Raw genomic sequence first — 13,248 nt, forward strand, 5'->3', positions numbered from 1 at the left:
CGGGTGTTGGCATGTCCCAGTGTGGGTTAACTGTGAGCCAGCCAGGTGTTGAAATGGAGTTGGTGACAGCTGGAGAGGTAAGCAACTTCTCCACAACATCGGCCTTTTGCTCTGTCCTCAAACAGGAAGGTATGCACACACACACTCACACACGCTTAGAGTACAGTTCACAAGTTCATGCAGTATATATAAACATACTGCTCAAAACATGAATAGTGTGACACATCTGACGATGCTGAAAGAGGAGCTTTCCCAGAAGCACCTCCACCACCTTAGCCCCTGTATGCCAGCCAATGTATACCAGACATATACAAAAATCCTGCAATCTTGCAGAACCACTAAAACCTGCATACTGCCGCATGCACACACACACACACACACACACATACACACACATACACACACACACACACACACACATACAGACAGACATACACACTGGAGACAAGTTGGGGGAAGCAACAAACAAAGTGTAGCACAATAAACAGTGATTATTGCTCCAGCTTGGGTGGTATCTGAATATGTGTATGTCCAGATAGAAACACACACAGTTGGAATATTAATAAACACTTTTCATAATAGAAGACTTCCTCAAGCAAACAGGTAGTTATCAACAACCATGTCCTCTATACATAGTCCAATAATAAAATGAGGTCCTGGGAAACGTAGTCCTTTCCTTCATAGATGCCTGGGGAAACGTAATTCTTTCCTTAATAGAGGTTAGGGCAACGTAGTCCATCCCTAGCATGGGGTCAAGGGATAGAGTCGTTTCTCAGTATGGGGTTGTGGTAAACATCTTCTTTGTTGTGGGAAAAACTTTTTTTCAGTAATGGGTAAAATAGATCATAGTCCTCTGTCTTTAAAAGGAGTGACAGTTTACATCTTTATCACCCTCTCTCTCTCTTTTTATCCTCTTCCCTGTCTCTTTCTCTCTCTCTTTCACTGTATCTCTTTTTTTACCTCAACCTCCCTCGCTCTAACTCTCTCTTTGTCCCTTACACATTCTCTTTCTCTCATTTTGTGGTTTATTATGTCACAGCTGTTGGTTGTCAGAATGTCTGACCAAAATGCATTAACCCCAAGACCAAACATCAGGCTTACACAAATATACACACCCATAAATCTGAATGGTGTGCATGCAAACCTACAAACACACACACACACACACAGACACACACACACACACACACCCTGGTCCATGTCATCAGCAGACATGAGTATTTCACCACACAGAGACTAGTGTCCCACCCTTCTCCACTGTCACACTGTGGAATGGCAGCCAATTAGAACACACTATTTACAAGATCCAAAAGAGTAGGATCCGTTTCTCTCTTTTATCATCCTTCTCTCCTTCCACTGCCTCTTCCCCTCCCTTCTCTTCCATCTCTTCCTCCTCTCCTCTCCTCTCCTTCCTCTACTCCTACATCCTCCTCCTCTCCTCTCCTCTCCTCTCCTCTCCTACCTCCACTCCTACATCCTTCTCCTCTCCTCTCCTCTCCTCTCCTCTCCTCTCCTCTCCTCTCCTCTCCTCTCCTCTCCTCTCCTCTCCTCTCCTCTCCTCTCCTCTCCTCTCCTTCCTCCACTCCTACATTCTCCTCCTCTCCTCTCCTACCTCCACTCCTACATCCTTCTCCTCTCCTCTCCTCTCCTCTCCTCTCCTCTCCTCTCCTCTCCTCTCCTCTCCTCTCCTCTCCTCTCCTCTCCTCTCCTCTCCTCTCCTCTCCTCTCCTCTCCTTCCTCCACTCCTACATCCTTCTCCTCTCCCGAATCCTCTTCCCCTTTCTCTCCTTCTTCCCCCTCTCCCTCCACTTCAACTTTCTCCACCCCTCCTTCTTCAGCCTACCAACTGCTACAACTTTAGTCCCCCCTCCTCCACCTCCCCCTTTTCCTCGTCCCCCCTCCTCTCTTCACCCATGTTCAGGTGTGATGGGAGAAAACGCTGGATGTGTCAACTAACCCTGTCATCACTCTGGAAAATCCTCATACCAAGAAATCATCAGTGTGTGTGTGTGTGTGTGTGTGTGTGTGTGTGTGTGTGTGTGTGTCGCATCTAGAATTACACACACAAAGCGTGTGAGACGAAGAGGTGTGCACCTCACGTACGCCTACACATTACCCTTCCTTCCTAAACTACTCAACCACAGACCTATGTCAGTCAGTCACCAGCATGCAGGGGGAGTATAAAAATAATGAATCCACTTTTGACCTGACAGAAAATAACTCATACTCTAACCTGGCCGTCAACACACAAGTGTACACATTTCCTTCTAATGGAACGTGGAAAGAATGATGAGTGCTCTAGACTGAGTTTTGACCTTGTCTACGGTGTCCGGAGAAGGCCAAAAAAGCGAGGATGTATTAGTGGAAAAACGACATGAAATGAATTCAACGTGTTGAGCAATCTAACTGTACAGTGTGTACCTGGTCCATCACCCAACCCAAACTGATATGCATTTCATTACCCTTTGCATAGTCAAGTCAAGCCAACAGTCTCCTTCTTCATCAACATATCATTTATTTCCAAAGGAAAGTCATTTGGTTCTCATTTTAATTGATATTCTCCTCACGTACAAATCTAAAATACTTGTTCAAAGGAAGATCAAATCATCAATCTAATTTCTGTCTCATCCACGCAATCTTCTGAGCTTTCTTAAAAAACAAGTGACTCACTCAAAGGGAAAACAATGTTTTAATTGCAAGTCAGATATGCCGACTCAACGTACTGATTCCATGGTCCTGATTTATGTGCAGAATCCCAGCAGGCTCACCAAAGCACAATGTCACAGACACAGAACAGAGATAGAACAGAACTCTGCTCAACACATTACATGTCAAAATCTGGGTAAATGCCTTGTCTCAAGAATTTCATCACATCATCCATCAACTGATGGAAGCGGATGGGGATTCTCATTCTCAGTCAGTGTTGGACAGATGTTGTTGTTCACTCGGGGTTCCCAGATGGACTCAGTCAAGCACCCGGTCTATACAGGAAAAGGACAGTGACTTATTTGTGACATTGTTGCAGGCAAAAGCACAACGTATCAACATGGACACACTCAGGGTGCCCATCACGGTCTGCAGAATCTTGCACATCACGTAGGAACCAGTTGGGGTCTGAACCTTGGTCGTCATGCATGAACTCCTTAAGCTAAAGCCTTAGGCCTCGGTTCTTTAACCCAAACCCAAAGTTCTAAAACCAGGATACTTCTCAACACACCAGTACAGTCACCAAACCACCTCTGCTGCTTCTCTCAAGGGTGCTCTCTGTGGTGGGCGTGACTAGGCGTGTGTGTGCTGTGTAATTACTGGCTGTTTCAACTGAGCTCAATGCTGACAGACTTACTGGCTGTTTCAAATGAGGATGCTGACAGAATGATCTGCCTTTCGCCTGCCACAGTGCCATATGTTTGTCAGCAGCCGGCTCAGACTCATCAACAGCCTGGAAGATGTGCGTTTGATAGCAGCCAGTTCAAACTCCAAACATGAAAGCTTTACATGCACAAGCAAGCACACCAAACACACAAACAAACAAAAACACGCGCACACACACACAATCAAACCACATGACAAGAACATCTGCTAAACGGCCTTGTGATTTTCCACTTAATGTGGTGGAACAGAGCCGTTCTAAATTATCAACTGTCAAACATGTAAACCGGCATATCTGGTAGGAGGATGAAGACATGGGTCTTCCAGCCATAGCCAGGTCCTGGTCCTGGTCCTGGGCCTGGTCTTGGTCTTGGTCTTGGTCTTGGTCTTGGTCTTGGTCTTGGTCTTGGTCTTGGTCTTGGTCTTGGTCTTGGTCTTGGTCATGGTCCTGGTCCACCCACCATGCCTCAGCCTGCTGTGGCTCTAACTCCCAGCAGACACACTCTGGCAGTGGAGGCTGAAGGAGCCTGGATTGACAGACAAGGACACTCAATGCTGCATGCATTACAACATCTGCGTTACGTGAACCAAGCTATTAACGGGAAGTACTCAATAATTTAATGTCTGACAATTATGTTTTATAGGAATTTTGTACTGGCTTTTAGATGGCATGAAAAATAATATCACTTTCATTGGCTTGTTTTATTGATCCTAAGAAGATTCACAAAACTAAAGAGAGAAAATGTGATCAGCAGTACTCCTGGACTAATACAACCACACACAATACACCAGAGTAGAGCAGAACAGAGTAGATTATAGTAGAGTAGAGAGCATTATAGAGTAGAAAACACAAAAATAGTTTGAAATATAGCTGAAAGCAGTAATGGTGGATTCCTCCTCAAGATTGCAGATCATTTCAAAATTGACATGGTAGAAAAATGTATCCCACAGATGTATACATACATAGTATCAAATGAATGGCCAGTGTCCAGAAGTGTTTTGTGTTTTACTTAACAGCTAGCCCACCCATATCTCTTTTATTTGCCATTATTGTGTACACGACACACACATGCATGGTTAGGTTTGTTAATGTGTGGTAACCCACAACATACCCCCCCACCCCCTCCCACACTCACACACGTTCTGGAGCACACAAATTAAAACGTGTCCGCATTTCTCCCACCCCATCCCTTCCCCCCTCACCTCCCCCTCTCATCCCAGCTCCATCACCTAACAGTGGCTCTAATCCCCCATGTCATCGAGCTCCCAGCAGGACCCAGGGAGAACCAGGGCTTGGGGCGCGTGGAGCGTGTTACAGGCAGACAGGCAGACAGGCAGACAGGCAGACAGGCAGACAGACAGACAGACAGACAGACAGACAGACAGACAGACAGACAGACAGACAGACAGGCAGACAGGCAGGAGGGCAGGCAGGCAGGCAGGCAGACAGGCAGGCAGCTGAACAGATAAGCAGACAGGCAGGGACAAGCAGCGAGGGATTTAACCCAGGTCTTGAACCTACAGACAACCCCTCCACATCATGAAGCCTCCAGGGGGATCCTGATGAAGAAAGAGTGTTGTCCGTCTCTTCATAAACGGAGTGACTAAGTTCAGTTCAATTCTGGATTTTAATAATGCAGATTGGGAGAGAAATCCAGACCCCTGGCAATAAATGACAACACAACAGCAGGCTTAGGTCTCAATCATGTCTCTCTCGGCTCTGAAGGCCGGAGGACCATCTTTTATAGGGAACAGGAATGTAAACATATATAGTGACATTCAGGCAGTAATGACGTCACAACAGTCTCAGAGAAAGAGATTCACAGCTCCCAACACATGACAACTCTCAGACTAGAGAGTTCATAGTTGGCCCTCTCCTTGTAGTCGTGACAAGGAACATTTAGCCATTACTTTCTCCTGATCCCGAACATCTATTAACCCTGACACATAGACACAATCTACTCTCATTAATAGCAAGCTTACATGAGAACATACTAACTAGTATCCAATGACTAGTTCCATTGATTAGTGAATAATGTAAGCACACAGGAAATCCACATTTCTTCCACAATCCCCTCACACAAACAAGAACAATACACACACACACACACATGTGCAACAGACTAAATTGAGTGTATGTGTCACACTGTCCTGCTCTCCATTACAGTAAGAGCAGCCTTTACAGCCTAGCTGCAGGAGGGGGAGGCACAGTGGTACCATCCCCTCAGTTCTCTCAGCTGGAGGCTCATTGCTGTTCAGACAGGGCCCCAGGGCCCCACCAAACATCAGCACGACGCACCTAATGATGGCTGTCTGCAGCAGCAGCTAACTCCTTTATCATCGTATGCTGATGACACAGGCACACATGTATACCCTCCACCCCTCACTTTTAGGCACACAGGCACAACACACACACACACATATACCCCCCCACACGCATAAACACACTCACACAGTGAGTTGAGACTGAGGGTTGAGATCCAGGGGCTAGGTTTGGCAAAGGGATTGGATTTGGGAAGTGAAAGGGTCATGAAAACTGAACAGAGATCAATAAGATCATCATTGAGATTGCAAAAATAAACAGCTGTTGTACTTTTCTTTTGTTTTCATAACAGTGCAATTCTAAAGTGTTATTTGCTCTGAAGATTGTGCTTCCTTTTTTGTGAGGGAGGGGGGGTTTAGATATCCTGCCAAGGGCACCAGAGTGGCCAGAAATGCCACTGTATATACACCATACACACACACACTGTCCGGCTAGCTCAGAGTGAAGGGTGACCTCTCTCATTGTCCTCACTAATTATACAAAAATGTTTATATTGACGACGGATCGTCCTTTAATGAACAGATAGTCAATTAAGCTGCTCTGAGTCACCCTCTCATTATCTCCTTCCTCCCTCCCTCCCTCCCTCTCTCTTTTCCTCCCTTTTTCGAGCGGGACCAGGAACCAGCACCACAGATGGTTCGGTCCAATGCTTCACAATGAGCCTTGAATGGAACTTTTGTTTTGGTTGTGTTTGATTTGAGTTTCTTTCACTCAGCAGGGACAACAACCCTGTGCTCTGTTTGGGTTGAGGCCCTGGTGATGAAAGGGTGAGAGGGTGAAAGAGTGTGTACCCGATGACAGCAAAAGTGAAAACTAAATCCAAAGGGGTTTGTCCATAGAAACACCACAGACCCACTGATGGGGAACCAGCTAATGACGGTAACGAAGACTGCTGACCTCCGAAAGCCCTCCAAGCAGGGCCCCACTCGTGCCCTTCAGGCCCTGGTTTCATCACACCCTCTGGGCACAACCAAAGCCTAGGATGACCCTGTCTCCTGGAGGTTCAACTGGAGCACCTTTTTCTCTGAGCGTGTGTCTTCTCTCGTTGAATTTTGGATCCTTGGATCATTCTGAACACTCTTCCATCCCCACGGAGAACAGTTCAAACAAAACTCGCCTCTGTGGCTGACACGAGAAACTATTGACGAGATTGTTCTGATAGCTATCAATAACAGGTTCAGTATGAACCTCTTATTTTGTTTTCTGCTGGACAACGAGGCGCAGTATCAGGACAGGGAGGGAAAGTTTGTTTGATCCATGGATCATGGAAGTCTGGTCTGGTCTAAACTTCTTTCGTGTTTTGTGTTCTCGCCAACCTGTCCAATCCCCGCCCTCATCCTCCGTCCGATTAACCAATCAAACTCCATAGTAAAACGTTATTCTATTTGAAAAACAGGATGTTATTGTTACCATTTCAACACTTACAGTAAATGACATCATCCTTCCCATATGGTATCTGGACCAGAGGACAACAACTCAGCGAGAGGAGAGGAGAAGAGAAGAAGAGGAGAGACGAAAGGAAAGGAGAGAGGGGAAGAGAAGAGATAAGAAGTGAGACGAGATGAGAGGGAAGTTGGAGGAATGAGATGAGACAAGAGGAAGGGAGGAGAGAAGAGAAATGAGCAGTATTACTGGTCACTGAGCATGGTGTAGGCTGGACCAACACAACTAAATCAGGCGTCCCCGGATGGTCCTCTCTCCATTAACCTGCCAGGGAAGAGTAAATCCCCCAGGCTTTACCGCGGGATGGAATGGGAAGGCCTAACCCTTCTCACAGGAACAATCACAGGATATAAACGGCCAATAAACGTCTGCAAAGAGAGTGAAAGATGAGTAAGAGTGAAGTGGTAAAGACTGCATTCAGACGATAGTAAGATAGACAGAGGGACCTAATATACTGTCACTCCAGTAAGCTAGCTAGTCAGCTAATCAGCCAGCCAGCTAGCCAGCTAGAAAATCTACTAATCAGCCAGACAGCTAGCAAGTCAACTAATCAGCCATCTAGCTAGCCAAGACAGACAGCCATCCAGTTAACCAGAGTCTCAAACACCCAGCCTTAAAAACATGGTTTAGACCTGGTTTGTTGATGGCTACATTTAGGGTCACTGTGGTCACTTCCTGCAGGCATGTGTCACTTCCTGAAGGAGTGTGTCACTGTGCCTTAACTGTAACCACCAAAATCCTGTTAGAAAACACTCCCTTATGATCCTAGATTTTCTGTACCTTCTACATACACCATGTGTACAGTTTTAATATTTTACATATTTGCCATGGATAGAAGGATGATTCTGCTAAATTATGAAAAAGATACAGACACTGAAGCTCTGTCTGTGCTGAGGGTGGCCTGAATGCGTGACTTATCCTGAGGCAATCAAACTACAGTACAGATCTGACACGACAGGACAGTGGCCTTCACCAACGCTTCACGCTTTGTTACCGTTTAACTGTAAACATAGGAATCATAAATCATCTGCATTTCTCGGGAATTTAACAACTAACCCTTGTATGACAGATGCTACATCCTAACAAACTGAGCCACAGGCATTTTCACATTGTAGATGTTTGTTTGCGTGAGTCCACTGAGTGACTCACAGGAAGGGTAATACACTGTCTAATGCAGTCTTACAATATCGATCACCATATAACTTTTACACACTTGAAGCAAGAAATCCAATATGCTGGCTAGATGAAGCTGAATTTTCTTGACCAGGTATAACATCCATAAATGTCCAGTGTCCAGAAGGTTGTTGTCCCGATATAGTATGAAATGAATGCCCTGTGTCCAGAAGACTGACATTTTGTCCAGATATAATATCAATTGAATATCAAATGTCAGGAGAGAAGATGTTTCTTGTACAGGTATAACATCAAATAAATGGCTTGTGTCCAAACTGGCAAAATATCCCTCCTATTGTGTTCGGGTCAAATTTGACCCATTTTGAAGTTTAGATGCATGAAAAACACCTTAAACTTTTTCTGATCAAAACAAGGTTTCATTACTGCCTCCACGGTGGTCTACTGAATACAATCAAACACAATTTGATCAGTTTTCTTTTTTTTAAATACCTATAAAAAAAAAGTTACATCTGTGGTGTTGTGGGTCAAATTTGACCCGGTAGTAATTCTGGGAGGTTTAAGCAGGCAAATAAACAGTAAATGTTTCCAAATCATCATAAATAACTAAAAGGTCAACAACACATAAATACTATGAATAAAAACCTTCAATAATAGTATATTAATATTGTGTAAAAGTATTCAAATCATGTTTCATGCCACTGAATCGCATTGACTTGAATTCAATTGTAACATGCAGCAAATACTATGATCCCACACACACACCCATCCCACTCTCTCTTTCACTCACTTCCTCCACCCACCCACCCACCCACCCTCACTCACCCCCACCCACATCTCTCTGTCCCCCAAGCTGTATAGCAGTATATAGGCTTGGACTTTCTCATGCTTTATTACCAACATCTTACTGCACCATGTGCACCCACATACACTCACACAAACATAAAAATACAATTTCATCTCTCATATTGAATACTTTTTTGTTATTATTATTTTGGGAACCCTTTCATTGTCATAGATGTGACTAAGGTTTTTTCAATTGGGGAGTGGTAACAATTTTTATAAGACTTTCTTTTAGGTCTTACCCACATCCCATTCTAAAGCAGCATATGAGTGAGGCCTAGTTCAGGCATGGCGCTCGGGCAGCGCGCTTCATTACACTCATCAACTACACCTGTGCTAGCCTGCTTCAAGCCCATTGGCCCACGTCCGATAAGGCGACCTTATAAGGCTGCACGGATACTCCTACACTCACTCCCCGTATGTTGTATTATTGTGCTGCTACCCTCCACCATCCCCATCTCCCCATGTTGACTGTATGTTACTATCCATCAGGTGGGATTATTTCTTTATTTGCTCTCTATAGTTTATGAATGTTGTGCTTCCCCTAGATACATCCACCCTGCCAAAGTCAAACCTATTTTCATGTCGTTGGTTATCAATTACTGCTGAAATCTAATGTGTTTTGACTGAACTGCAGTTGTCAACATGAGCAAAGGATATCTCACAGCCTATAGAAAGATCCTAATTGACATGACCAACATGGAGGGAAGACTAGTGTTTGTGAATAGTCGGAGGGAGATTGCCACATTGCCATTGCCACATTGCTACATGCCATTTCAATGCTTACCTGGTTTACCTTCCTGGGGTATACAAATCAAACAATGAGGCCACTGTTTTTGGAATGACATTATCATTACCCTCTTCTCATGGTCTTATAAATAATTGTCCTGTTCTGTACATCATAACCAAATCAAATAGATAAATGGTGGCTTTTTTGTATATAAAACGTACACATTATAAGTTTAATATAGTCTAAGGTACTTAAAAAATTCAAAGTTATATATATTTAACTATGGATATGGATAGCTAATATGTTACTTGGCAGATAAAACATTTCATTGGATGATATTTTTTGCTTTAATTCAGTGCTTGTCAATGTATTCAAACGCGGGTCAAATTTGACCCGCGAACACCAAAGGTGTAAACACTTTTTGAACACAATAGGAGGGATATATTTAAATTGACATAGTAGAGAGTTACACTTAAACAATCGTCTCGCACACCACATTATTACACATCATAATCTGAGATTATGATGACTTTAGCTACTGTGTAATGAGGGGCAAGGGGATATTTAAAGTTATTGGGGTGTGGTATGTGTGTGTGCTTGAGTGTATGTGTCTCAGTTGTGTGTGTGCGCATAAACGTGTGTATTAGTGTGCGTTTGTGTACATGCGTGTGTGTGTGTGATGGAGGGTTCGTGTGTGCAGGAGTGTGGGTGAGCGTGTGCATGTGAGTGTGTATGTGGGAGGTCCAGCTGCTGTTTTGGGGAGGATGGGTGGAGAGCCCTTCCTGGCTCTGCTGCCCTCATGTTCTCCCCCAGCAGAGTGGACATGAAGCAGTGGAAGTGTGTGCAAAAAAGCACCACATCTGAATCCCCGAAGACAAGGAAACCAGCAGGGTAGGAATGCATATTGCATTTGGTGACCAACAAGTAATGTCATTGCAGAACATCATAACATCATTGGGAAAATATATAAGAGAAATGTCCAGAGAAAAATTCAAGTCTGCTCCCGGGATCTTGCTCACGTTCTATTGGGAATCTTTGTAACTTTGAAATCCAATAAAACACTTTGCATCTAACCTTGCTGAGTTCCAGTGCTGTTTTTAAACTTTGAGAATTGGATAAAGACGTCTAACATATTTCAAGACAAAGTGCCCCCTCAGCATAGAGGCCATGCACAATTACAGCCAGTCAATGAAATGTGATGCTCGTTCTGATAGCCAGGAATGGAGAGGGTGGTGTGTAGTTGTAAAGGTTGTGCGTGTACCACATGTGTGTATGTGGAGGGGCCACCAATTAGGCTTCATAACATTATCCTCCAGCCTTTTCCTCTTTCGATCTCCATCTCTCCCTCTATCAATCTAACTTCTATTTCTCTATCTGGCCCGCCCTCTTGTCTCTCTCTATTTGCCCATCCTTTCTCTCCTCTGGGTATCTCCATCCATTTTCTCCTCCATATGAGAAGATACATTAGCAGTGTATTGACTGGATGCTGGTAAGATACCTGCTCCAGTAATCCAAGCCAACATTAAGGTGCGTGTGTGAAGAGAGAGAGAGAGAGAGAGAGAGAGAGAGAGAGAGAGAGAGAGAGAGAGAGAGAGAGAAAGAGGGGGGGGGGGGGCAGGGAGAGAGTAAGCGAAGGAGATGGTGAGAAACAAATCAAATTTAAAACAGAGAGAGGAAGAAAAAGAGAGAGAGAAAGAAAGACAGGAAGAGAGAAAGAGAGAAATATGGAGACATCAAGAGAGAGCAGAGAGCGGTGAAGACTGCAGTCAGCATGGTAAAGCCTGTGTATCTGGCGACACCTACTGCTCTACGTGAAAATGTGTTTCTTCAGGAAACAACTGTGGGATTTTTGTCACAGTATGGGAATACTCTGCCTCCATCTGCTGGTTGGATCCATCATATAACGTTCTGATTAAACTGGCTGTGTACAAAACGCCAATTTGATACCATCTGTTTCGATTCTTCCGTTGTCTACCTTCTCTCATATGACAAATAACGAGTCTAGATTTAAAATCGAGGGCTTGGCGCAGGCGTCATGTTGTGTTCTATGAGTTCTGACTCCTGCACAGGTAGAATAGGCTATCTATTTCTAACACGTGTTACGGGAGGACACCTTTCTGCAATCAATTATTCAATACAGAACAGGTAGTAGTGGAATAACACCCACATACTTTCCAGCAAGAACATGTGGGACCATAGACAACTTTATTAAACTAACACTCGTGGAGCGATACACGATGGTACATTCAATCAATATTTCAATCTAATTGTGTAAATCCATTAACCCTGCCACTTCTACGGTTCCCAATGGTTGGCGACGGAGTCAGCGAAGAGAGGCTGTTGCTATAGTAACAGAAACGCAGAGCAGACGGTCACCGGTGTGAAGAGAAGCGGCAGAAAGAGAAAGGTGTTGTTGTGGTCGTTGTCTGAATGTGGAGCGGTGAAGGGAGAGCGAGGTGCGAGGGAGGTCGCAAGAAGAAAGGAGGAAGAGAGAGAATGTTTGCATCCCAAGATAGAGAGATGTCGGAGAGAATCGCCTCCTGCGGCAGCCTGTACGATAGCACGTCTCTCTTGCTTCAGTACTGCAACGGTAAGTCACCTCACCTGTGACAGGACATTCCGTTTGAGCTGAGATGAACCTTGGCGTACCGCATAGCCTACATATTCGGGTACAAATCGAAATATTATACTGTGGTTATCTGTGATAGGTGATTTTATGGCAATTAAATGTTCCATGTGTAGACGACCAGACTTCCACCTGTGTCGATTGGGCTCCAGCTACAATTATTCGGGTAGAGGACGTTCATCTTAGCCTACATTTTCAGAACGGACCATAAAAGCCTACCATACCATGTAACCAAATGAGCTACGGTAACTAGCTGAATTACTGTGCTGTACAACCTGTGGAGCCATATGATAAATCATCGCCCTGACGGCATTCCTACTTTGGATAACATTTTCCTAGTGTAGCCTAGTATTCAAATGTTATGTGTCATTGTATCACACAGATTTACATGTCAAGATATTACTTTTCAGCATCAGATCTGTTATTTAAGAAGATGGCTGGTTGTGCAACCACCTGACAATGCACTTGGTAAGACCTGGATCTCCACAGGTCACATCGGCGAGGTTATCATGGTTTACAGATTTGAACAAATTGTGGAGGACGTGATCTGAAAATGTTATGAACATAAAAAGGTCATACATGATTAGATGTATCCTCTGATCAGCGTCATTCAGCAGTGCATGAATCTGGTAGATGCTATTGCGCCCTAGACTACACCAGACTGGAATCTAGTTCCTCCATATTGACTGGCAGGTGGAAAGACAGTGGGGGTTTGGGGAGTGGTGGTGGTGGAGCTGGTCTGGCCCTCAGAGTCTGGGGGGAGAGGGGTGGGCAAGGTGGCTG

General features: G+C 44.5%; 1 protein-coding gene across 1 annotated transcript in view; it reads left to right on the forward strand.

Annotated features, from left to right (window-relative positions):
• Positions 1-12,209: 12,209 nt before the first annotated feature.
• Positions 12,210-13,248, forward strand: part of LOC124478274 (echinoderm microtubule-associated protein-like 1) — a 15,283-nt gene continuing 14,244 nt past the window's right edge. The window contains exon 1 of the mRNA XM_047036508.1: positions 12,210-12,429. Within this exon, the coding sequence (XP_046892464.1) occupies positions 12,270-12,429 (160 nt within the window). The 5' untranslated portion in view covers positions 12,210-12,269. The remainder of the gene's footprint in view (positions 12,430-13,248) is intronic.

Source organism: Hypomesus transpacificus, chromosome 15, assembly GCF_021917145.1.
Source record: "Hypomesus transpacificus isolate Combined female chromosome 15, fHypTra1, whole genome shotgun sequence".
NCBI lineage: Eukaryota > Metazoa > Chordata > Actinopteri > Osmeriformes > Osmeridae > Hypomesus > Hypomesus transpacificus.